The sequence below is a fragment of the Rhea pennata genome, chromosome Z (genome assembly GCF_028389875.1).
Source record: "Rhea pennata isolate bPtePen1 chromosome Z, bPtePen1.pri, whole genome shotgun sequence".
Taxonomy (NCBI): domain Eukaryota; kingdom Metazoa; phylum Chordata; class Aves; order Rheiformes; family Rheidae; genus Rhea; species Rhea pennata.
The window spans coordinates 8,601,054-8,627,513 of NC_084702.1; the positions used below are offsets into that span (position 1 = coordinate 8,601,054).

General features: G+C 37.4%; 1 protein-coding gene across 5 annotated transcripts in view; it reads left to right on the forward strand.

The window, feature by feature from the left end:
- Positions 1-3,568: 3,568 nt before the first annotated feature.
- The window catches only part of LOC134153274 (zinc-regulated GTPase metalloprotein activator 1B-like), a 31,115-nt gene continuing 8,223 nt past the window's right edge, over positions 3,569-26,460 (forward strand). For 2 of the 5 annotated variants that reach the window (XM_062599305.1, XM_062599309.1), the window contains exons 1-11: positions 3,569-3,771; positions 4,615-4,701; positions 5,523-5,619; positions 6,789-6,880; positions 11,066-11,125; positions 12,209-12,246; positions 15,138-15,184; positions 15,897-15,983; positions 16,795-16,839; positions 21,820-21,876; positions 26,147-26,198. In XM_062599305.1, coding sequence (XP_062455289.1) covers positions 3,660-3,771; positions 4,615-4,701; positions 5,523-5,619; positions 6,789-6,880; positions 11,066-11,125; positions 12,209-12,246; positions 15,138-15,184; positions 15,897-15,983; positions 16,795-16,839; positions 21,820-21,876; positions 26,147-26,198 — 774 coding nt within the window. In that variant the 5' untranslated portion in view covers positions 3,569-3,659. Of the gene's footprint in view, positions 3,772-4,614; positions 4,702-5,491; positions 5,620-6,788; positions 6,881-9,926; positions 10,078-11,065; positions 11,126-12,208; positions 12,247-15,137; positions 15,185-15,896; positions 15,984-16,794; positions 16,840-21,819; positions 21,877-26,146; positions 26,199-26,460 lie in introns of those variants that run through there. The other 3 variants (XM_062599306.1, XM_062599307.1, XM_062599310.1) reach the window with 3 other exon arrangements.

The following is a 26,460-nucleotide window of genomic DNA, read 5'->3' on the forward strand; positions in this document are numbered from 1 at the left end:
AGGTTCTATGTTTTGTCTACAAAACATACATGTTCCTCTTTACCAGGAAGAGAAAGTTGATGAGGCCTTCTACAGACAGCTGGAGGTAGCCTCCTGATCACAGGCCCTGGTTCTCATGGGGGACTTCAGCCACCCTGACATCTGCTGGAGGGACTACACAGCAAGGCACAAGCATTCCGGGAGGCTCCTGCAATGCATTGATGATAACTTCTTGTCACAAATGGTGGAGGAGCCTAAGAGGAAGGGTGTCCTGCTGGACCTTGTCCTTACCAACAGAGAGGTACTGGTTAGAGATGTGAAGGTTGGGGGCAGCTTTGGCTGCAGTGACCACAAGATGGTGGAGTTCAGGATCTGGCAGGAAAGAATTAAGGCAACAAGCAGGATTGCAACCCTGGACTTCAGGAGAGCGGACTTTGGGCTCTTCAGAGACCTAATTGGTGAAGTCTCATGGGTTCAGGCCCTAGAAGGAAGGGGGGGTCCAGGAGAGCTGGCTAATATTCAGATATCACTTGCTTCAAGCTCAAGAGCGGTGCATCCCTATGAGTAAGAAGCGCAGCAAAAGGGGCAGGAGACCTGCATGGGTGAGCTCCTGGCCAAATTCAGACAGAAGAAGAAAGTACACAGAATGTGGAAGAGGGGACAGGCTACTTGGGAGAATTATAGGAATTCAGTCAGAGTATGTAGAGGTGCTGCGAGGAAGGCTAAGGCCCATTTGGAATTGAGTCTGGCAAGGGATGTCAAGGACAACAGGAAGGGCTTCTTCAAATACACCAGCAGCAACAGGAGGACTAGGGAAAATGTGGGCCTGCTGCTGAATGGGGCAAGGACCCTGGTGACAAAGGATGCAGAGAAGGCAGAATTACTGAATGTCGCCCTTGCTTCAGTCTTCACTGCTAAGGGCAGCCCTCAGGAATCCTGCAGCCTGGACATGACGGAGAAAGTCCAGATAAGAGAAGACTTTCCTTTGGTTGAGGAGGAAAGGATTAGAGACCTTCTGGACAGGCTAGACATCCACAAATGCATGGGCCCTGATGGGATGCACCCACGGGTACTAAGGAAGCTGGCAGATGTTGTTGCCAGGCTGCTCTCCATCATCTTTGAAAGGTCCTGGAGAACTGGAGAGGTGCCTGAGGACTGGAAGAAAGCCAGCGTCACTCCAGTCTTCAAGAAGGGCAAGAAGGAGGACCCAGGCAACTATAGGCAACTATAGGCCTCACCTCCGTCCCTGGAAAGGGGATGGAACAACTCATTCTGGATGTCATCTCCAGACATATAGAGGAGAAGAAGGTGATCAGGAGTAGCCAGCGTGGATTCACCAAGGGGAAATCCTGCTTAACCAACCTGAGAGCCTTCTGTGATGGAATGACTGGCTGGGTAGATGAGGGGAGAGCAGTCATCCTTGGTCTACCTTGACTTCAGCAAGGCTTTGGACACTGTCTCCCATAACATTCTCCTAGATAAGCTCAGGAAGTCTGGATTAGAGGAGTGGACAGTGAGGTGGCTTGAGAACTGGCTGAAAGGCAGAGCTCAGAGGGTTGTTATCAGTGGTGCAGAGTCTAGTAGGAGGCCTGTGGCTAGTGGCGTCCCCCAGGGCTCAGTACTGGGTCCCATCCTGTTCAACTTTTTCATCAATGACCTGGATGAGGGGACGAAGTGCCTCCTCAGCAAGTTTGCTGATGCTACCAAGCTGGGAGGAGTGGCTGACACACCAGAGGGCTGTGCTGCCATTCAGAGAGCCCTGGACAGGCTGGAGAGCAGTGTGGAGAGGAACCTCCTGAGGTTCAACAAGGGCAAGTGCAGAGTCCTGCGCCTAGGGAAAAATAACCCTAGGCACCAGTACAAGCTGGGGGCTGACCTGCTGGAGAGCAGCTCTGCAGAGAAGGACCTGGGAGTGCTGGTGGATGACAAGTTGACCATGAGCCAGCAATGTGCCCTCGTGGCCAGGAAGGCCAATGGTCTCCTGGGGTGCATTAGGAAGAGTGTTGCCGGCAGGTCGAGGGAGTTGATCCTGCCCCCGTACTCAGCCCTGGGGAGGCCTCATCTCAAGTACTGCACCAGTTCTGGGCTCCCCAGTACAGGAGAGACCTGGAGCTACTGGAGAGAATCCAGCATAGGGCTACAAAGATGATCAGAGGGCTGCACCACCTGCCCTATGAGGAACGGCTGCGAGAGCTGGGCCTCCTCTGCCTGGGGAAGAGAAGACTGAGGGGGGATCTTATCAATGTGTACAGGTACCTGAAGGGAGGGTGTCAAGGGGATGGAGCCAAACTCTTTTCAGTTGTCCCGTGAGACAGGACAAGAGGCAATGGGCAGAAATTGAAGCACAGGAAGTTCTGCCCGACCGTGAGGGGGAATTTCTTCCCTGTGAGAGTGATGGAGCACTGGACCAGGTTGCCCAGAGAGGTGGTGGAGTCTCCTTCTCTGGAGATCTTCAAGGCCCGCCTGGATGCAACCCTGTCTACCATGCTCTAGATGACCCTGATGAACGGAGAGGTTGGACTAGATGATCTTCAGAGGTCCCTTCCAACCTTACTGATTCTATGATTCTGTGAAATGTCCTAAAATGAAACAGTCTAATTGTGCCACCCTGTTTTAAGTTTGCTATGTTCATTTCAGTTGCCAGTGCAATAAAATACACAAGCTGTACATTTAATTCCATAGAGTAAGCTTTATTGCACAGTTCAGTGCAAAACAGTTCAGTGCTGAAACTCAAAGATAGTTAATACTTAAGGTTTACATTCAAACAGAATTATATTGTAAAGAAACCAGGGGAAAAAAAAAAGCACAGTATCTATTTTAAGTTATTTTGTTCAAAAGAAAAATAATGAACAGTGCTGTATGAACTATTTACACAAAAAAGAGAATAAAGACCCAGAACACTAGTTCCTCAATCCTTTTTTTCTGACATGTAAATGAAATTTCAGCATTACTAGTCTGATTTTTCAGACCACTTACAGCCTTTTTCATGCTGTTATACTAAGCTGCCAGTTCCCAACACCTTTCCAATTAATTTTGCCTTGCCTTTACAGCTTTCCTACAGTGAAAATCTTCAGGATTTTCCTTGATCTCTTTAAAACAGTACTACACACAAGAAAAGAGCAAAACAGTAGAAGTATAACTTCCAGAGTCTATAGGCAGAGATTTAGGCTTTAAAAGCAGGTATTTTTTTTCTTACATGAAAATAGACAAATTGAAAACAGGATGCATCACACAAGATGAGCACCTGGCTGGCTGAAACAATAAAGTAGAATGTGTTTTACTATGTACGAGACCTAAAACTGTACAAATCAACTGACTTATACCCTGCAACGAATGGATCAGATTTACTCTTTCCCACAGTTACATGAAGCACCAGCTCTGCATACAAAGGACAGGGCACACGGTCCCGCCCTCCCCGCAGGGCGCATGCGCAGTCACCCCGCCCCGCCTTCCCCCCCTTGGTGCGCACGCGCACCAGGACGTCGGCCGGGCGCCGCCGCGGCGGGAAAGGCGCATGCGCGGCTGGGGAAAAGCCGGAGGAGGAGGGGTAGGTGCGCGCGTGCGCAGTTGGCGCGGCGCGGCGCGGCGTGCGCCGGCGGCAGCCGGCGCTGCGGCCATCGTGCGCGGGGAGGCAGGGGCTGCGGCCTGCTGTCCGCCTGGCGCCGCGGCGGCCGTCTCCTATGGAGGACGAGGACTGCCCTGACCTGATCCCGATAGACCCCGGCGGCGCGGGGGGAGCCCAGGCCGGCGCCGACGCGAAGATCCCGGTCACCATCATCACGGGCTACCTGGGTGAGGAGCAGGCCGGCTGCGGCGGCTGAGCCCTGTTTCAGGGGTCTGCTCTCTTATGTTCTGTGTTTGACGGATCGGGTTTTGCCACCTGATGCCAGAGTGCAGTGCAGTAGGTTTTCCCTCAGTTAAAAGCTGACTCAGCTGCTGTCCTATAAATGAAAGTTTTGACTTCACACTCTTCAACCAATCCGACTGTTTGAAGCTTTACGTCTGTAAATGTAAAGATTGAATTAATTCCCAGGTGGTCCACGCCATTCCAGAGTCTGCTGAATAACTTTTTACTATATCGTACTCCTTCAAAAAAGGCTAAGAGCAGGGAAGGTAGTTTACAGTTGCATTACTGAGTTCCCCTAGTTGTGTTCTTGTGCATACAATGAAGTTTACTGATGTAGTGGTATGTAAGTTGTGAACGCTTTGCTTAGTGCGCAGTGATTACTGGTGACAAAAGAACTGCTCAGAAGGGGCCACGTGAAGGAGAAACATAAATGCCCCTTTTGTTACAATGATTCTGACTTTATATTCGGTCACTGGAATGGTTTTTAAAGAGGAAAGTTTTTTGGTTTTTTGTTTTTTTTTAATAGAAAAAGCTGCCTGCAAGGTAAGGAACTGGCACTTGATGGATAGAGATCTCTGGGTCTTCTAAAGCTTAGGTTTGATGTGCTAATAGTTCAGTGAATTTACTTGCAAATACTTATATTTTACAGAATGCAGGATATAAAAACAAAAACATTTTCTGAAGGGAATAAATTTGTCTAGAGCACATATATCTGTAAAATCTTTTTTTATTTGAAAATTCATTCTCTTGTTTTTTACAGTTTAATAGAAATATGGTCTGTCTTCTAGGTGCTGGGAAAACAACTCTTCTAAATTACATATTGACAGAGCAACATAGTAAAAGAATAGCAGTTATATTAAATGAGTTTGGAGAAGGTATGTAAACCTACAGAAATGTTTCTTTAGAAGTAAAATGCCAAGCATTATGTCTTTGTCTTGTTAAGTTTCTTGGAATTAAGAACTCTGTGGTTTTAAGTGGCCATTATACTACATAGCCTTCAGAAAGGCAAAGTATGTGATGGTTGGTGTTCAAAAAATAGTATTACGCATTAATCTGTTCTGTCTTGTACATGAACAGTCTCTCGGAATCAAGTAAATGAACATATGCTACATGAAGTGCTGCACCCGCATGTAGCCTAATTAGTTTCAAGTAGATGGAAATTAAAATCCTAGTAGATGATTTTTTTTCCCCTTTCTCCCTCCTCCTTTTACTTACAGGTCGCAAATTGTCTTAGACAAAGAAAATGAGAGTTGCAGGTTTGGTCTTTGTGGTGCTTTATCCTCTTTCCTTCCCTACACGGGATTTTTTGCTGTCAGGACTATGATTTCATGTTACTGCTGTGGTCTGTGTCATTTACAGTCTGCATTGTGTTTTGACTTGGAACTTCATGAAGATGAAGTGTGTTTTTTTTTTTTTTTTTTTTTTTTAAGCAAAGTTTGGAAGTTTGGATCAGTTATGCTGGCTTTTCATCCTTTGGGTTCTGTTTTTTGTAGAATGAACCTGACTTTGGTTTTTAAGTGTCTCATAAAATGAAAAATATTAATTTCTGAAAAACGTTTCAGAAATGTGGTCTCAGAAAATAAAATGTAATCCAAGAACAGAAATTTATACCTGCTTGAATCTTTCATAACCCTTTTTTTCAAATGTTCTCACTCACTTTTGTAGGTTAAAATTACAGCACTCCTTGTATTTCCAGGAAGTGCATTGGAGAAATCGCTGGCAATCAGTCAAGGGGGAGAACTCTATGAAGAGTGGCTGGAGCTCAGAAATGGTTGCCTGTGCTGTTCAGTAAAGTAAGGAAGGAATATTATGTAAAGTTCCTACAGCTCCTTTGGGGAGAATTGACAAAAGGAGAGGGCTTCCAGTGCGTGAGTCTTAAAACTGATGTCAGTGTTGATCATGGCTTATTTTGTCAGGTAAAACAAGAATTGGAATTTATGAGATTTAAATTCATTTCTTTTTGCTGCCTTACTGGATTTGGACTTAATGTCTTCCAGAAGAATGACCTAAATATTAATCTAAACACCAGCTGGATATCTTAGGGTAAAGAACACTCCTATTTATGTTAATATTATTCCCTTTTATCCATAGAGTTAAAATTATATGAAGTTGGAACTAGGACTAAAGTGACCTAACTGCTGGACTAAATATTTCTTCTGTGTTTCTTACTCTGTATTTTGGTTAATACTTGGATATTTTATACCTCAGAAAGGGCAGAGACTGAGGGAGTCTCTGATGAAGAGGCTGGTGAAACACCATATTCGAAATTACAAGCTGAAGGCTAAAAAGTAACAATGTATCCGTGTCATGTTTTTTGCTTTGATTGGATACTGAATTGTTGCTGGTCAGTTTTTAGGAAAGGTGACAGTCTATTTGTTCTGAAAAGAAGAGGTGGTCCCATGCCCTTTCTGTTGGAAGATAGAAGACCCTATTACATTGTTCTCTACTGGGATGTGACAAATTCTGCTATTATTGCTATGCTTTAAACATTAAGTTTCCTATGTAAATGCAGTAAACTTTTGCTTCAGACTGGCTTCATCTGCTGAGATTTAAGTAAATGACATATATTGTTTTGCTGGCGGGGGAAAGAAGGAGAAGAATACAAAAACATAATTTTCCCATGGCACTTCCCCTAGCCTTCTTTTTTTTTTTTTTTTTTTTAAAAAAAAAAATTCAGTTGCCAAACCAAAAAGTTGCTTAATCACAGAGCCCTGCTTTACAGGTTTATTATGTGACTGAGGAGTAGACAAATACTATTTTCAGACAAAATTTCAGAAAAATTACTGCTTTTCCAATACTAGAGTAGCAGCTTAATGACTGAATTTTTAGTATAGATTATGACTCCTGATTCAGATCTTTGCTTTGATTACACTGCCACTGTCTTCTGTTTCAGAAGATACATTTTCATATGTGTTTTAGCTTCTTCTTTGTGTTCTCAGGTTTAATTGTTTTCTTCTTTCAGGGACAATGGTGTGAAGGCTATTGAGAATCTGATGCAAAAGAAAGGAAAATTTGACTATATATTATTAGAAACAACTGGTCTGGCAGATCCAGGTAGTCTGCATTACTCATGTTCTTCATAAACATAATTATCCTCCTTTTATGAAGGGCTTACTTGCTCACCAAGTCAGTTCCTTTTATATGATACATATTGTAAAGTGGTGGGTACATGCTTTTATATACAGCTGTATAGAATGAAGCTGAATTAGTTAAGGAGATTGGTGCACAGGTACCTACCGTTTCTCTAGAACAGAGATGACCCTAAAACTTAAGAGAAATCCAGTTAAAATATGTTTCTTTCAGAAAAGTAACTTGTAAGCATTACTAAGAAGTCTTTTTGAGAAGACAGTAGGCATAGAAAAATGTACTCTAAAACTGGTAGCTCTGAATAGGTTCCCTTGTTTTACGTCACTGCTTTCACACAATAAATTTGTAGCATCTAATGTACTGTTATATTGGTTGTCGTAGGCCTTGCATTTTGAGAAGGCATAAAATACACTGTCAAAAACATGAATATATTTTCTCTGGTATATACAGACTAATAGTAGATCTTACGATTTTTTGTTTGTTTGTTTAGCAATATTTATTATAGAAAGGTGTGTAAGCACAGGTTCACATTAGTAGTAACTATCTAAATCAGTCTTTTCTGTTTCAATTAAAAATCTGTTGTTGACCAAGAAAGTGAAGGAAATTCTTACTGGTGATTCAATTTTTTCCCATTTAAGGCGACCGACACTTTCCAGCACAAAGCTAAATAGTTGTCATGGTAATTTTCTTTAAAAGAAAAGACATTTATTTAGCCTTTGTTACACAAATCCTATTTCAGTCAAATTGGAAAACTATTAAGCTTTTGGGGAAAAAAATCAATAGATATCAGAAAACCGTTAGATCTTGTGACCATTGCTATACCTTGAGTGAGTAAGCACTGTAAACACTTGACAGATATTTTGGTGATGATGCAGAGTGGTTCCCGGAGGACTGCATTTTGCAGGTTAGGTGGACAGCTTTAGAATTAGATCGGATTATTGTTTTTCCTACATGCTTGATTCCTTTAGATACCCCGTCAGCAAATAAGAATATGGTATTTTGAAAAATAAAACACCGTCTCTGCTCTCAGCTCATCCTCTGCTTCATATTGTGGCAGCAATGCACATTAAGTCAGTTCCTTTAAAAATAAATTATGACTTTTTTTTAATGAATATGCAGCGCACAGCTTACAGATGCTAGGATCCATTTTACAGTGCATTTTTTAGTAGAAACGAGTATCATATTCCCAACTTTTCCTCAAAAAGAACATGCCTTTTACACAGGAAGCAGATTCTTACATTTCCATTGTCAATTTTTATTTCTGGAATGTCTGCTACATGCCAGTGCAAAGCATTATTTCTGTCAAACTTCTACAATAATCATTGCAGAACTGTCTTACTTAAGTGAAATGCAAGCGTGTTTGTGCAAAAGAACAAAATATCTCTATTAATGTATCTCTCTCTATATATACCGTCATCCATGGATTTCCAAGTCCTTGCTAGAGTCTGGTCCCAGTTATCTAAATGTTTGCAGATTTCTATCTTCAAGATTAATCTGAATGCCTGTCAGTTTAGTATGTTCCATTTTATATTCTGTAGAAGTGTAAGTGATTGTACAAAGGGTACTGTATATTTCATCACTCTGGAAGCTTCAGCCTTTGGATAGAAATGCAGCAGCTAATGAGGCCTAGCATGTAAAAATACTATAATCATAGGATGACTCAGGTTGGAGGGTACCTTAGTAGTTCTGTAGTCCAACCCTCGTGCCTAAAGCATAGTCAGCTGTCAGATCAGACTGGGTTACTAGGGCTTTTTCCAGTCAGATCACAAAAGCCTCCAAGGATGGATATGACAGCCTATGTCCAGGCAACCTGTTGTGCTGTCTGCCTTTTCATAGTGAAAAAAAAACATTTTCCTCACATACAGCCTGTACCTCTTTTTTTCAGGTTACTACCATTGTCTCCCATTCTCCCACTACACACCACTGTGAAAAGCCTGACTCCAGCTTTTCAATAATCTTCCCCTAGTTCTGAGGTCTGCCATTAGTTCCCCCTGAAGCTGTCCCTTGTCCAACTTGAGCAAGTCCAGTTCCCCCTGCCTGTCTTTGTAGACCTTGTGTTCCATCCCTCAACCTTCTTGTTGGCTTTTTGATGAACTCACTTCAGTTCATGGACAAGTTTCCTGTATGGGGGGACCCCACAATGGACACAATATCTAGATACCATCTAATGAGTTCTAAGTAGGGGAGGATAATGTCTTTCTTGGAGCTGTGTTTCTGTTTACGTGACTGAGTATGCCGTTGGTCCTCGTTACTTCCCATGGCACTTGGCAGGCTCTCTCACGCTCAGCGCTTTGCCCACCAGGGCCTTCCTGGCAGAGCTGCTTCCCCAGCCAGTCTGTCTGCAGCTTGTGTTGTTGTTAGAGCCACTTTCTTCCAAGAGACGGAACTCAGCATTTGTCCTCATTGAATTTCATCAGATTCCTGTCAGCCAGTTCCTCCCACCTGTTCAGGTCACTCTGAATGGCAGCTCTGCACTCAGGCTTATCAACTGATTTCCCACCTTCCCCTGCAGACGATATATTTGGTATCATCTGCAGGTTTAATGTGAGTTCCCTTCATTCCATCCTCTTGATCCCTACTAAAGGTGTTGAACAAGGCAGATTCAAAGAAAGATTCCTGTGGTACTGCACTTTTTACCAGCCGTTGCTTAGGGTATGACTCAATAACTATGACCCTCAGAGCCTGACTATCCAACCAGTCTTTTGCCTGTGCTGCCCTACAGTTCAGACTGTAATGTCCCAAGTTGGGTAAAAGAATATTGTGGAAGGCAGTTTTGAAAGCCTTCCTACAGTTGCAGTAAATGACCTCTGCTGCTCTCCTGTTACCCACCAGTCGTCTTTTTGCAGAAGGCGGGGTGTTATTTACCCTTGCTAAGTCTGTGCTGACTGTTTCTGATGACTGTTTCCTCTTTCACGTGTGTTCTGAGAGAACTCACTTTGTGATATTCTCAGGGACCAAAGTGAGGCTGACTGGCCTTTACTTTCCTAGATTGTCCCCTTGACCTTTTCTGAAGCTGGATGCAGTGTTTGCCTTTTCCCAGTCACTGGAGACCTCCCCTAATCTGTGCAACATTTCAAAGATAATGGAGAGTAGCCTTGCAAAGATATTGGCCAGCTCTCTCAGCCCTCTCGTATGCTGCCTGTCTGTTACACGGACTTGTACAGGTAAAGTTTTACTGAAGTAATCCCTGATTCAGTCAACATCTGCTACTGGCAGTTCATCTCTGTATCGTTATGAGTTCATCTTATAAAAACTACTGTAAGAAGAGAGAATATAATTACCTAGGTCTGAGTTGGCAAAAAAGGCGATTACTTATGCTTTAAAATATGATACATATTTTAATTTAAACAACTTGTATGCTTATTTCATTGATAAATATTTGAGGTGGCAGAAGAAGTCCATTCGTACCCATAACATCTTGTAAAACTAGCCACTGCAATATTACATTCTGTAAGAATAATGTTATTAAAAAAAAAAAAAGAGCTTTTTGATGGAAAAAAGTTAATTTTGTGAAACTGTGGTAAAAGCTGGGTCTAATTGGGTCCATTTTCCCGTGTTCTGTGAATATTTAACATTCTTATCTATAAGAGGCAACTGCACCAATAAGTGGAACTGATTATAACATTTTGCTTAGGGGCTTATATCTGATTGATTGGTGTAAATCAGCTTAGCTGATATAATAGCAGTTTGCAAGATGAACCCACACTAAAGATTTGTATGAGATGAACAAACAATGAAGGAGAGAAAAGGATAAGACGTGGTTATATAGAAAGTAGTATGCAAGTGAAGGATGGGGAATACATAAATCTCTTTAGAACCGAAGGAGTTCTGTGAGAAGTGTAGAAATGACAAGTAGTTGATATCACTGAGATGATATAATTTAGGCAACTTGTTTGCATCTGGAATTGTGAGATTTTTATAGCTTTTTTGATCATAGCTGTTAAAGAACACAGTACAATGCTTTGGCAGCTCTTGTTAGATCAGATGTGTGGTTGAGTATTTGACATTTATAGTGCTTGATTGTTTTTTTTCCTTCAAGAGTTCAGAAGAGAAATAGCTTGAATTGTAGCACTGCAAACAGCTTTTCTAGCTTGCTGTTGATAAATTAATAGGAAATGTCCATTTTGCAACTGAATGTACTGCACTTCTTAGGAGCTGTGGCTTCCATGTTCTGGGTGGATTCTGAGCTAGGAAGTGACATATATCTTGATGGTAAGACATGTGCATTTGTTTTCCAACCTATTCACATTCCCTGTCTGCATTTAATATGATGTATTTCAATAATTTAGAATGAGGCTTTAGAAAATGTTAAGAAGAGGTGATCATACTTCCTGCTTTTATCCCCACATTTGGCCACGGAGATCCACTTGCTTATTCGGGTGCTTGTTTATCTGCTTGATGACTTGATTTATTTACTATTTTCAGTTTGCAACGTTCAATAAAATGTTGTATATGTTTTGATTTCATGAGCTCTCATCCATGTTTCAGTATGGAAGAGAGGTCTTGATTGTGGTACAAGAGAAAAAAACTTATAATAAATGTTACAAAACACTATTTACAAGCAACAACTTTTTTTTCCCAGTATAGTGTTTTCTAAACCTTTTCCCCTTTTCTGAACTTTCTCATATTTGTCAGCATCTGAACTCCCCTGTCTTCCCTCTTGCCTTTTCTTTGACTTTTGTACTCTTGTTCCCCCTAATGAATAGGAGCTCATTTGATGTGTTTCCTTAAAAATCTGTGAACTTACTGTAATATAAAGCACCATTACATACAACTAAAGAGCGTATTGAATATTGAGGCTTTATCTTAGAGATTTTAAATGTAGAAAAGAATTTACTTTCTAGCTTTGTTTAAAAAAATCCTACTAAATCTTTGGTCAGGCTATGAAATAGCCATTCAGCCAAGAAAACAGTTATATAGGTAACAGCATCCTAATTGTGTTTGAGAGAATTGCAGATTCCTGCTCACTGGCAGTCAAAAGGACCATGTATGTAAGTTAGCACCCTTAATTTGGTTTAATAACATGTAAAAATATATCTCCTGCCTAATTGCTACTGCCTTGAAGAAGAACGAGAGGCATCTATCTTGTGAGAATTTGTTACCTGTTTTGGTAATCTGTCTTCTACTAGAGGTATGAGTAATATTCAGATCCACTGGAAGCACTGAAAATTTTATAAGCAGTTGTAAACGTGACAATGCTCTCACTTTAGCAGTTGCACAGGGAGTAAATAAGTTAACAAATTGTTTACAGTTCTGATCAACATTTCTGCTCTTTTTCTGCATGTTTTCTTTCAGGCATTGTATCTGTGGTTGATGCAAAGTATGGATTGCAGGTAACATACTGGATTTGTTGTGTGTTTTAAAACTCTGCAACGCCAGAACAGCTCCTCTAGTACTGTTCATTCTGATGAATTAAATTTAATTATTCTAATTCTTAAAATGGATGAGGATGTATTGCAGTTGCTGTGGTTCATTATAAGAATTCTTTCTTTTTTTTGTTCTTAATATTATATTGTGAATATGAATGAGGAAGTACCGATGCGCAGGAGTTCACAGCTTCTTATTGGTACAGCAGCATTTCTGCAAAGAATTGTCAGGTTGATAGATACTTGGTTCCTTCTAGATCTGTTGCTTCACTGAGGTGTCTTTGTTGTATTCCAGTAGGCATTTGTATTATGGTAAGAGCAGTTGCAGACGTTTGTCATACAGACTCCTATAACTGGTCCGTGTTTTACCTGAAAGTAATGAGAACTTCAGATACTGGAGTGGCAACTAGTGAGTTAAGGCTGCAAATCAGGGGAAGAGAGCTGGTGAAATGGGAACTGTAGAGAGGAGGGAGATAAGTGAGCCAGGGGACAAGGTACCATTTCATATTAGAAGAGGACTTGATTACATCGAAGTGAACAAAAGGTTTAGAAAAATATGTAAGGTGCAATGGAGGAAAAGATGTATAGAACAATGATGTTGAGTAAGGGTGGAAAAGGTGGTTATTTCAGATAATTTAGATGTTTCTTTAATTTTAGAAATAGTTATTTGCAACTTAAAAATTGGTGTAGTTGAGTACATCAATTATGTAGTGAATTTGCATAAGAGAAGATGTGATCCCATTGTGCTTTTGAAATGTTTTTAATGTCTCCATATTTTCTATTTTTACAGTTTATGAAAATAAACTGATAAAATTGAAGAATAGTGATAAAAAAGAAAAGGGAAGCTGTCTCTTAATATTTTATTTTACTCAGAATATTTGCATTTCTCGTTTCAGTTGAACTGTTCTAATAACTAACTACTGCCAAAAGAGGGCAGTCCTGCATTCCTGTCAATTCCCATTGTACCTGCACAGAACATTTCTAAGCCCCTAGCAGGCCTGTTTGGGGAATTTAGCCATGATGTTTTATATGAACTTTTGCAAAAGCTAGTGGAAGAACGATGTGAACGGGCATAGAGTGAGGCGTGCAGTTTGCAGCAGGAACCAGCTTTTAGGTCGTCTTAACTACCACAAGAAGCTACTGCAACGGATGTCTTAAATCATTCTGATTTCAGCTGAATGCCCTCATGCTAATTCAGATGTGTGTTACTACTTGCAAAGATAGAGTGGTGATTGATATCATGGGCTGTCACTAATGGGGTTGTCACTCAGCAATCTGAAGTGTTAATTTTTTTAATCAAGGGCAAACAATTGGACAACTTGAAATGATGGTTCTCTACTTTCAAAACTTGACATCCGGGCCACTGACATTGTTCTTTTCAGTGCAACAAATCTGACAGCACTGAATTCAATAGAATCAATAAACACAGTTACAAAAATGGTCAGGAGAGAGATTTCTTTCCAGTCGTTGTGTTGTTATCCTCTGTTTAGTTATATACAATCAGAAAATGATTTTGACAAAAAAGCCAAGAAAATGCACATAATGGAATACTCTGTTCTTTTTTTTTTAAGTCAAATAATGTTAGCTATCTGACCATTCCAGGAAAGAAAAAGGTTTTTTATATTTATATATATATATATATATATATATATATATGTATGTATACACACACACACACACACACACACATATACATACATATATATGTGTGTATATATATATAAATATATACATATATATATATATATGTTTTCCATGGCAGTTAATTCCACTTTCATTCATTATTACTGCATATTTAAAACAAAATCAGTTTTAAAGTAGTATTGCAGTTCATGTAGAGCTGATAAATGAATATATAGAGTTGTGTAATCTTCCCAGAGATGAAAGGTACAAGAGATGAGCTCTGTTTAATGTTGTAGTGTCAGTTTAAAATGTTGTTGCTTCCCAGTGTTTGTGATACTTCTACTCTGGAGATCACAGCCCTCTGCCAGCAGAGTGGGCAGAAAGTAATTTGTAGTTGTAGCTTAGCCATTTCAGTATATTCTGACTGTTGTTCAGTTGAAATTGTTGTGAAAGCAATGCTTTCAGGTTAGGTTGCTACATTTTGGCTTCTGGTTGATGTGGGCTCTTTTTTTTTCCTCTCTTTTGCTAGTTCTTTGTAAGGTTGTTAGCTTTGGGCTGACAAGTAGAGCACAAAGCTGCAGGTAGCAAGGTACTAAGCTCTTGCAGCAAGATCAGATGCTGCCTCTTTTGTTAATACTTGCTGTCTTTTCTGCCCAGTTATTGCTTTAATGGCCAACAAGAGCTGGTGATAGGAAGCTCGCCAAGGAGTAACTGTCTATTCATGCAGACCTAGAATGAGAGTTATGAATTGTTACTGTAAACAACTGTTACTGTATTGACGTATCTTCCAGAGAAAAGGAGTATGTATATATGAAACTCTGTACTCTGTACTAATCTAACAGTCAACATCACACTCATTAGACAAACTACTGTACTTTGATTTGTTTTGTAATGTGTTCCACAGTTACATATGTCATGATGACTTTTTAAAATTCATAGTAAATATGAAAACTAATTAAAATGAATATTAAAATACAGTTTTCCAACTCCTTAGCACTTTAGTCATAAAATTCATTAAAAGGGAAGAGTTTATGTAAAAGGAATGATACAAATTTCTGTAATGGTGATTGAATAAACTTATTTTTTCGCCATGATTGTATAGAAAAATTCTAGATCCTGTTTTTCTTAATTTCTTGTTGAAAAGCATATCTCAACAGTTTTGCCTTCCTTTAACTGCAAATGAATTCAAGTGTCATTAGAATATGTTTAATCCAATTGTTTTAATTTTTGTCCAGCATTTAACAGAGGAGAAGCCAGAAGGCCTCATCAATGAAGCATCTAGGTATAAAAACTGTTTTTATGTATCGTTAACTGTTAGCTATTGTACTGTATGAAGGTCATTAGAAATGCCATTTCTGTGAGAATGAGTTTCTTTTATAAAGTCTTTCTTCTTTGCTTTTAAAATAGATTAGTGGCATGAGGCAGAAAATACATGAATGATTTCAGGCTCCATTTGGTTTTTTCAACAAGACCTGACTCTTACAATATGTTTTTAAAAAGGGATGGGATTTTATTTAAATGAAGAGGAAACCACCTGTGCTGGATAATAATAAATTAAATGCAAGCATATATCAAATGCACAAAGTAAAAACGAAGACAAAGAAATATTTTTTGCTATATGGAACTATATTCTCTAGCAATAGAAGTCTTTATAAAGCAAAGATAAGTCAAATGTCACTTTAAAAATTATAAACGTGAAATAAAAGTGCTTGTGGGGTTCGTAAATCATCAAATACTTTGAAGTAGATAACCTCTTAAAAAAGAATAACAGCCCTTTTTAGCTTGGAGGACTCACCAGTTGTGTCACAGTAGAGTACCTCAAGGACAAGCCAATGCTATTGTAGTCATACTTCTTGATAGTTAGTGCTTATATTTCAGTACTAACAGTGCTTATGTAAATTTTTTTGGTGCTTTGGGAAATACTGTATTTCTGCCTTACAGAGGAGGTGTATGTTTGTTCAAGTTGTCTTTTTTTTTTCCCATTTAATGTATAGGCAAGTTGCATTAGCTGATCTTATAATCATCAATAAAACAGATTTGGTTTCAGGGGAAGAGCTGAATAAAATCAAAGCATCTGTCAGGTATGGAACTTTTGGTATGACTGTAATGCTGTACTATCTGAAGTTATTTTTTATTTGATTACTTCATACTGTTAATTATGAGATCAGATATGATTAGTCTGATACAAATCATCAATTTAATTGGGAAGAAGACTGCTCCTTTCTAAAAGCTTTCATATGTTAATGTTCTTCTACAGTCTTAACTCTTGGCATGTTTTAGTAAGATTTGATATTATCTACTAAGTGCAATAATTTAAGTTTTCATATTCTTTTCTTTTGGGGGCAACAGTACATATTTTGCTGAAGTAACCTTCAGGAAAAAAATTGCTAATAGATATGACTTAATTAGCAAATACAGAGCAATATGGAAGAGGTACCAAATAATTATGGCTTGGGTGTAAATAAACCAATGTCCTGAAACAAAATAGTGATCAAAAGCATGTCCCATCTTTCTGTCTCAATGTCATCACAGTTAAAATGAAACATTATAATTGAGAAATATCTTACTACTGTAGAGGTTTGAATTCTAAGTAATTAAAGTAAAAACGCGTAGACCAACCAGTGGATATTGGAGAGGAATCTTGTTTAGGCATACTCTATTCTTCGTGCTAGTATTTTACTGTCAGAACATGCAAAGTTCCTCAACATTTTCCTAGAATATGAAAAAGTCGCAAAAATGAAGGTTGTGGGATGTCAGTTCAACTGTTCAAGTTAAAAAGAGAGGTGAGATTATTGCTGTGCTATTTCTGAAGCTACTTTCCATTGCTTGAGTTGTTTAATTAAGACATTGCAGTTGTATCTGACTTGTCTTTTTTCCATTTTTGCATTTCAGATCAATAAATGGACTTGTCAAAATTATAGAAACACAAAGATCAAGGTATTAAATTGTCCAGTATTGCTAGGTACCATGTCTTGATTCTTTCATGACTTAAGTGACTCCATTCACTTAAAAGAAAACTACTGAATTAAAAACATTTCAAGATTTATTTTACTATTGAGTACTTAGGATAAAAATAATTTTTAAAAAGGTTAAAACATTTGGGATTTTTTGTTGTATTTTTCTTGATTCCTGTTCACATCCTACTCCCCAGAATATAACTTAAAAGTCACTGTTGTGAATTTTAGTGTAGCGTACTTTACAGAGCTTATCATTAATGTTTTTAATTTGATATTGCTATGTAATCACAGAATCATAGAATCATGGAATGGGTAAGGTTGGAAGGGACCTCTGGAAATCATCTAGTCCAACCTCCCTGCTCAAGCAGGGTCACCTAGAGCATGTTAGACAGGGTTGCATCCAGGCGGGCCTTGAAGATCTCCAGAGAAGGAGACTCCACAACCTGTCTGGGTAATCATAAGTATTTCTCATTTATAAAGCAAATGGCATTTACAAAAGTTTAGGTCTTTGTTCTCGGGTATTAGTTTTTCAAAATCTGCATTGTGTTCCAAGTTTATTAATGAATATGCCTTTTAATGATTAAAATTGCATTGTGATAATGTTACCACTTATGGAGTGAGTGCAGTTGGTGAGCTCCTGAAAAATGCTAATATAGATATATTTTAATTGGCTTTGGTATATTTCAGAAATGTAACATGTATTTAAGGGAGTTTCTTAGGTATAAATTCAAAGTTACTCTCATAACTTGTTAATGAGATCTTGTAAATAAAGAGTAGAAAGGCTACATATGTCAGAGCTAATTACTAATCACACATGCACTGTAACAGTTTTGTTTGCTTTGTCAGGTTAATGATTTGTTTCCTGATGGCTACTGCAAATATTTGCTCTTAAAAAATGACTTTGAAAGCAGTGCAAGGGAGTTTATAGAAGGAAAACTAATTGTATTGTTCTTGCTGTTTTTTGCTGAAGCCCTGACTCTTGTTTAACAAAGTTACACTCTTTGAAGATGCTTTTCCCAGGAAAATTAGAGGAAGAGGAAAAGTAGGGCCTCTCTGACTGCTAGTACTGATTTGTGTGCTGTTAACAGAGTTGTTTGATTACATTGTGATAAAAGCACACTATACTCTTACAATACAAAATTTAGGTGTTAAATCACCTCTGTAGGATATGTCATGTAAGTATAAAAGTAGGTTTATATATCAATCATCAGACGTATAGTAGACACAGTCTACTGTGCCCTCTAAAGTTATTGTCAAATGCAGTTTGAAAGTGTAGGGAAAAACATTTTTTTGATGTTGGCTGAGCGGATGAGACTAGCAAGTGCCAGTGTAGAATAGGCGGGTTTTTTGGTAACAACCTAGAATTGTGAAGACTTTTACGGGTATTTGTTGTTTGATATTTGTCTGAAGGTCAGCATTTGCCTGTTTTACACGTCCAAAAATGTTAAACTTGTTAACATTTCTGTTGGTTTTAACTTGAAATTCTGTCTTCAGTCAAATCACTGCTGGAAGTTTATGCCCTACTGCTAAACAGTTTTGATGATAAGAAGTCTTCTCTGTAGTGACTGTCACGTTACTTTATGCAGATTATGCTCAGATTGTTCTCATTATTTTGTTCAAGGAGGAAGGTGAAACTGGTTTAACTAGCTTCTACATCTTAACACTTCTCTCTTAATTTTTAAATTCTGTTGAAGAGTGTTTGGAATAAGAGTAAAAAATACTACAGAGAGGATCATAAAATCCATTACTAGTACATTCTTTGTATCATTCATTTGGTATTCTAGTGATCTTAACTAAATAATTTCTCTTAAATCATATGTCTCTTTATTATATAAAAACTTGTTTTCCTCAATGGGTTTATTGTCATTTAGGGAGATAGCTTCAAAAAAAGCAAGTTCTGATCAACTCCAAACAATTCCAACAAGCCTTTAATAACCCCCAAATTTTTATATGTGTACAGGTCTTAAAGTGTAACCAGTCACCTTAGATTTCTGTGGCAAATTTTCAAATTTTGTTAATTTTTCCTATTACATAAATTCAGCAGTATTAAGTATAGTATTTTATAAATTTTAGTTGTATTAGAATAATGCTACTAGCATTTTTCTCTGTCTATAGATGGAGGTAAGAATACTCATGACCCCAGTTTAAGTTTAACCAGGAATTGATTCTGATGGTAAATCTTGGATATTTACTTACAGCAAACTTTACAGTGTCAAAATTTGGCTATCTTTTATTTTGGGGAATTCTGTATTGCTTACTTACTTACATGACCTCTATGCAATATGATAGTTTTTAATCTTATGTAAATATTTTGAATGTAGCATGAAAGTTTGAAAGGTACAAGAAGAAAAAAATACTGCTAAGTGGCAGATTTACAGACACACAATTGCAGCATTTGCCTTTCCTCACATTAGTAAACTTCAGGGAACATTATAATAATGGTTAGAGTTCTGGCATTTATGGGATTGTGAAGAATGGGAAATGCTACTGAGTGATATCTGAAGAATAATTAGGACATAGAAAAAAACCTGATCTGACAAAAGGTTTGACACTAATTACTCAAGCTGAAATCAAAGAAGTGGCAACATACTACCTTTGCTGTAAATAATGAGCAGTTTTGAGAAAGTAGATGAAGAGTATCTTGTTTTTGTGTTACAAGGCAGGGAACAGAAATGATCAATGGAATGTTTTGGGGAAAAAAACAAACTATCCTGATATTATTAAATCCTCCATAAATTGCATATATATATATATATATATATATATATATATATATATATATATATGGGGTTTAGTGCTATGAATGGGAAACTAGTAGATGTTTGAGGCTTTTTTTGTAAGAAGTGAAAAAAGAATGACTTCTATAAAGATGATGATATCCAGCATCACCAATGGTTTTGAAGAGGATAAAGTTTATGCTTTGAGGCTTAAATCAGTATTTGTCTACAGAGGATTAAGAAGGGAAGTATAATATCTGCATCTGTATCTTTCTCTGATGTCTGATGCCAGGAAGTATTAGAGAAAAAATCCTGGATTAAGTGGACCTCAGGTCCAGTCCCCAATGGCAACACTTGCGTCCCTGGCAAATATACTTTAATGAACGACCAATACTGTCTTTTCCATGATTAAACATTCCAAAAGTGAAATGGACACAAAATTAGTTTATTAACATGTTACTTGAGAACATACTTTCTTTAATTAGCTTTTGTTGTTGTTCATTGAAAGTCAGTATGTAAGAGAGACATACAGCACTTCTTTGAGTGTTTCTGTAACTCATTTACAAGTTTTTATGATACTACTGAGAATGGACAATTTAAACTCAGCTGGTCATAGATTTTAGAAAAGATTTATTTGTGTGTTTTACATTATATACTTAGAAACGATTTTGTAAGGCTGCTGTTGGATGTCAAAGTTTAATAATAGTACTGGCTATGCTCCATAGGTGTCTAGTTTTTTTTTTAACCTCTCATCTGTAAATGTATTCCCTGTATTGAGCTTAACTGCATTTGTAAGGCCATCATATGCTATTAGCAGTGAAACCAGTATTACAGATAAAATAAACCTTTGTAGCTTTTCCAAAAAAGCTATTTATATGTTACAGGCAGCTGTTCTTACAAATAAATCTAATCATCATTTTCTGTTCCAAGCCACCATTTTCATTTATCTAAGCTTCAGCTTTTAGAGCTGAAGTTCTTACAACAGCATTTTCCTAACGGTAAACTTACAGTGAACATTTCAGCAGCTGAAGCTTAGTTGTTCCTGAGAAGAAATTTAAGAGTAGTACCAGTAGTATTGAAAGCATTTTTGTAGTCAGTTCTGATGAGATATTCCAACATCCCATTTTCTCAAACAAAAACTCTAGATTTGTCAAATAGTCCTACAATTAGTTATGTGCTTTTTTGTGTGATCTTGAAATCCACTCTCTGAAAATGCTGGTTCATACGTACTTAGTCTTAGTGGAAAGTTGTTAGTCTGGAGAACTCAACTGCAAAGCAATTTGGATTTTCCTCTGCTAGCTATGTTCCATGGCTGCAAATGCTGAGCAGGTATTTCTCATCAGTTGCTTGTCAGTTCAGAATACAGTGGTACATGCCAGATGCATGAAGAGTCTGAAAAATAGATAGTGACTTGATTTTTTTTTTTAACCAAGTTACAGCAATACAGAACGGAAAGAGATCAGACATCACTAGTCTGTTGAAGGGGAATGTGAAAAGGGAAACTGAAAATTTGTGATCAGTAATTTATGTCCTTCTCAGAATTAAAATCTAAAGATTTTGGATTCTGATACTCATCTGTTCCAAGGAAACATTTGGGAAAGTACGTGGCTCATTTCCTCTGTGTACACAGGGAGGGAATTCCTATTACTGCTATACTTAAGTTGTAAATACAAAAGCTTCAGTTACATTGGCTGTGTGCTAGTATGACTCTATGCTTCTGGGTTTTACTGTGCCTATGTGTTTTAAATTAACAGTTTTCATGCTTTGTTGGAGGGAATATATGTTAGTAAATGTTGAGGGTGCAAAAGAAATGCTAAGAACTTCAGGGTTCCCATTCCCAGTTAGAGACAGGATTAGTCTTTCTTCAGGCATTCAATGTGAGAGATTTTATCATTGTTCTTGAAAATACATTTCTTGTATTTTCTTATTTCTTTATTTTTTTAAATCTTCTGTTTGTGCTTTAGTATTACCATATGATTAAAAACTGCTTTTCCTGATAGGGCAAACTATTTAAAATTTCAGTAAAATCTGACTTATTTTAGTAGTAGCACAGTATAGGAGGTGTTCTTACCTACTGTGCTCTATCTTACTAGAATATTAGACAAGCTTAGGCATTAGAACAATAGGAAAACAAACCTATCTTAAATGAACTGTTTTTTAAATAATTGTTTAAATATACACAATATGTAAATATATGTAAATACATGTAAAATACAAAGTTTTCTTTTTCCTCTGTGCTTTAGAGTTGATCTCTCCAGTGTATTGGACCTCCATGCTTTTGACAGCTTATCTGGATTAAGGTATGGCAATAAGTTAACTGTCCGTTATCAGAAATAGTTGCCCATTATCATAAGTAGTTGCATTAAGTAGATACTTTCATATGATGCTTAAATTTACAACAGAATTTCTGTTACAAATTCTGATCTGATCACTTGTCCCATTTTACTTCAAAAGTGGTAACTTGAAACTGGGTATTTCTTCCAATTGAAATGCTTGGAACTAAAGCTTTTTGACTTTAAAGAATGAAATGAGAGCTGGAGTATGCATGATGATTTTTTTTCCCCTAAATACAGGTTTATATACTAGTACACAGTCATGGCCTTAAGTTTTACTTTAATACTATTAGTAAAGCAGATTGGAATATTTTTCTAGTTCTGTTAAAAATTCTAGGATTTCAGAATTTTTCTCACTTCACATCTTAATCAACTAAAAGCCTCTCTAGTTTTCATGGAAAGTAAAGTCACTGAGGTTCCACAAAAACCTAAGCTATTCCAAGTGCTAGTTCCTGTATTCCTGGTTCCAGCAGTGTGCACCCATTGTCCTTTTGATGCCAACTGCATGCTTCAGGATGTTAGATGGGTAGAAAAGTAAAATTAGAGGAGAAGAGAGAGTAAAAGATCTTCTGCTGACTTTGCTTGTTGAAATAATAACCAGTGTAATGAGTGCTAGAACAAACCAAAGGGAAAAGAGGGAATGTGCAGCTGTGGACTTTATTAGCTTCAGTTCTCTTCCAAGAAGTACATTTTTCTCTTCAGCTTAGGGAAGGTATCTGCTTCCTTATTTGGAGAAGGGAGAAATTGCTAAAGATGCAGGATAGTGACCTCTAGTAGATGTGATAAGATGAAGTTATGAAATATTCTGAGTGAGCTAGTGCAGTAATTAGCTACTGTCCAAAGGATAACCTGCTTCATAACAACGTGCCCCTCTTTCTTCCTTTTTGATGGCACTAGCTTTTATCTGAGCTGCAATAGGTAATGTAAAACTTGTTAGTCAGATCTACACCAGTGGCAGCATGAAGTCATTGTCAGATTAGGTGAGTGGAAGGTAAAGATGACCTTTATGGGCAATTGCTATCTATTAAGTCATAAACCGGGGAATAAACCCCTGGCCTGAGTTTTTATGATGGACCAGCCAACCAAACTGACTCATGAAGCTGCACAACAGAAAGAAAGCAGCAAGAGTGTAACCAGAATAGGACCATCCTTGTCAGTGACAATTCAAAGAGAGATCAGAGTAGCTGTATCATTAGATTGTGTTGTGCAAGGTTTACTTGAAATCTTCTTTACAAATTTGAGAAGGTCCTTAGAAAGCAGTTGAAAAAATACCTTTATTGCCTTCCTTGATCTAGTCTTCTCTCTTACAGTTGCTCTGTGGTTATAGGTTGCAGCAGAGAAGTTGAAATAGTGACTAAAGGCTATAATTCCCAATAAGGCCATAAAATGATCTTATCTCTGTTTTAGATAACACCTCTTTAATAAATTTAAACAAAAAATACACCAGTACGCTGAAGAAAATTGTTCTTTCAACTGCATCCAACAGTAGAATTTCTGCCAACATAGCAGACAGATACGACATCTGACTACTGTGGCTGGGGTTAGGTTTAGCTCAGTTGATTAGAGTGTGGTGCTAATAATGCCAAAGTCACAGGTTTGATCCCCGTATGGGCCACTCGTTTGGGGTTGGACTAGATGATCTTCAGAGGTCTCTTCCAACCTTACTGATTCTGTGATAAGAGCCTTGTAGTCTATACATGCATTGAGGTTACAAGAAATACCATTACAGCTCTGAATTTTGCAGAATGCAGTATGGAAAGAAGACAACAAAACAAAAAAATAACAAGAAATATGAGTGTGAGAAGTTTTACTGATTTAAGTGACAGTTAATGTCTTTTTTTTTTTCCTGGAGCTGAGGGCATCTCTTTTAAAATATACAATCATCAAAGTAGGGCAGATTTTTGAGCTAATTTCTCTAAAAGGTGTGATAGTAGAGTGCTGTGATCATAGTGACTTCTTTCTGCATATTGGTCATGAGACTGAGACATAATTCTCCAGTACAAGAACATGTATTTGAAGAATTTGCACACTGTCTTGATTAATTAGTGGAAATTGGTGGGCATAACGCACAGTATGAATAAATTGTTTGCTAGAGATGAAACAATCTGGCAGATATTACAGATTTTATTTTTGTAACAGCTGTGCACATTTCTTTCTTCCTTTCAAACCAGTCTTATTTTCAAAAAACAGTGTCCAGTATAGCAACAAATCATAGTGATTTATTTTTCTCTGCTTGTTCAGATGATACAGTTTGCCTTTTGTTCTTACACAAAAGAATGTCAAATGTATTGCACTTTTTAAAGCATAAATATTTCAAATCCCAAAGATACTACAAATTGTAAATGTAATCCGTGTTCATTTTTTAAAAAAATAAGAAACATAAAATACTCATGCATTTTGACTGGGTGACTAGCTTGGCTAATGATTTAATACAGAATTTTATTTTTAGAAATCATTCCAAATGATTTTAGAAATGATTTATTGCTGATAGTAAGCTTCTCCCTAATACTCAAAAGTTGTTTTATGTTGGGTTATGAAACTGAAACTATAAAACGTAGGCTGGTCAGTAAACAGCATAATGTGAAATATTTGGTAGTTTGATTCTCTTTCCTTGAGCTTTATTTTCTACGGAATTGAAAACTGAATAATGAACTATTGGCAGCACAGCATTAAATTTAACACTCTTCCTACCAAGACCCCTTGGTGATTAACAGACTTGAACAGTTTATGTAAACGTGAACTTTTCCACCTTTTTTTAGCTATTACTAGTTTACCCCCTGCTGATCTTAAACTCTTGCAGATGTTTTGAAGTTCACAGCCTCAGTTTAGCTACCTGTGCTATAACAGTTGAGTGTGTAAACTGGTAGAAAATGTTTCACTTGCTGCTTCTTCTGATGAAGTGCACTTCATAAGCTAACCAGAGGATGTGGATGGGTATTTTTGGATTCAGAGAGAACTTTAAAGATTCATAGTGCAAAGTCAGTAACTTAAAAAGTATTTTTACCCTTAAGAATTTTTCATACATAATCAAGTCCCTAGTTTTATGAGCGTTGTTAGCAGAGATTGCCATTCATGATTTAAGTAGCAGGTTCAAATTTCACACATTTGCTGGTTCCACTTTTAAAATGTTTACAAAAATCATTGTCTCTTTGTTCTGGCTGCAGTCCCAGTATTAGAGTTGTGGTCCTTTTCTCTGATTATGGTAGCAACTTCTTGTTTCTGATTTTCTTCCTCCATTTGAACTTTAGCACATCTGTACGATAAGTTTGAACTAAAATTACTTTTTTTGCTGGTTGTAGTGTGTTAACAGACAGCCATAGGTATGAATCAATTTGAAAATTATATACTGAGTTCATTTTTGTGAAAGAATGCTGTCCAGAATTGCAGGTTTAAGGTAGAATAATTTTTATAAATTCTTTATAATTTTTTATAATTATTTTTTTTTGTTTCATGGCAGTATTATTAATTCAAACTATTAAGTGTTCCAGTGTCTTCTCAATAAAAATTGTATGGCCTCGTATTTTGTGACTGTTACAAATGACAGTTTCTTTCTCTCTCTCTCCCCCTCTTTATCTCTCTCTCTCTCTCAATGTACATACATACATATATAAATACACACACACCCCCATACACACACTCACACACCATACTGTATATACTATATAGAATACTATACCTTTGGCCTTTTTATGAAAAGGGATCTCAAAGTCTTTTTCTAATACTCATTTAACAACTGGGTTAGTCTCTCATTAGATAGGTATTTTGATAGTCCTTCCATCCACAAGCTTCTTTAATTTTACAGTTTGAAGTAATGGGAATATGGTGAGCAGACACATCAGGGAATCATTTGCTCCTTGCTGTATAATACACATTCATGTTAACGTAGTTCTAATTTGGAAAAAGAAAAAGCTGCAATTGTGTTTTTGCAATGTAACAGTAAAATTAAATGAATATCAATCATAATAGTCTTTATAGTGGAGTTCCAACAATTTGACTAGAACATTCTAAATTGTGACAAATTAACATTCTGACACAGATCATTAAGTAGTTCAAACCATTATAATTAAGAATATCTATTTTGAGATGTGATTTAGCAGTTGAAGCATATTCTGAGTATACTCTGCTTTTACTCTTTTAAGTTTAGTCTGCAACACAGAAGAATTTATTTTATGTATTTTTGAAATAAAGACATCATTTGTCCATCCTTTTCAAATGTTACATTTAATTTTATTTGCAGTTTGAAGAAAAAGCTTCAGCATGTAAAGACAACACACCCACATCTAGATAAGGTAATTACAAAAAGCACTGCTTCAATGTTTTGTAGCAAAATCGGTCAGGATAGTTGCTAATCATGGTACTTTTATAGAAGGCTTCAGCTAAGGAGTAATATAGGTAAGATAAGTGTGAAAGGTCACGCTATATATACATATATACATATACATACATATACATACATATATATTCCTATATATATATGTGTATATATATAGGAATGTGCTTTGTTGTAGGGAGATTCTAAAAGGATGCAACAAGCCTTAGCTTCAAATATAG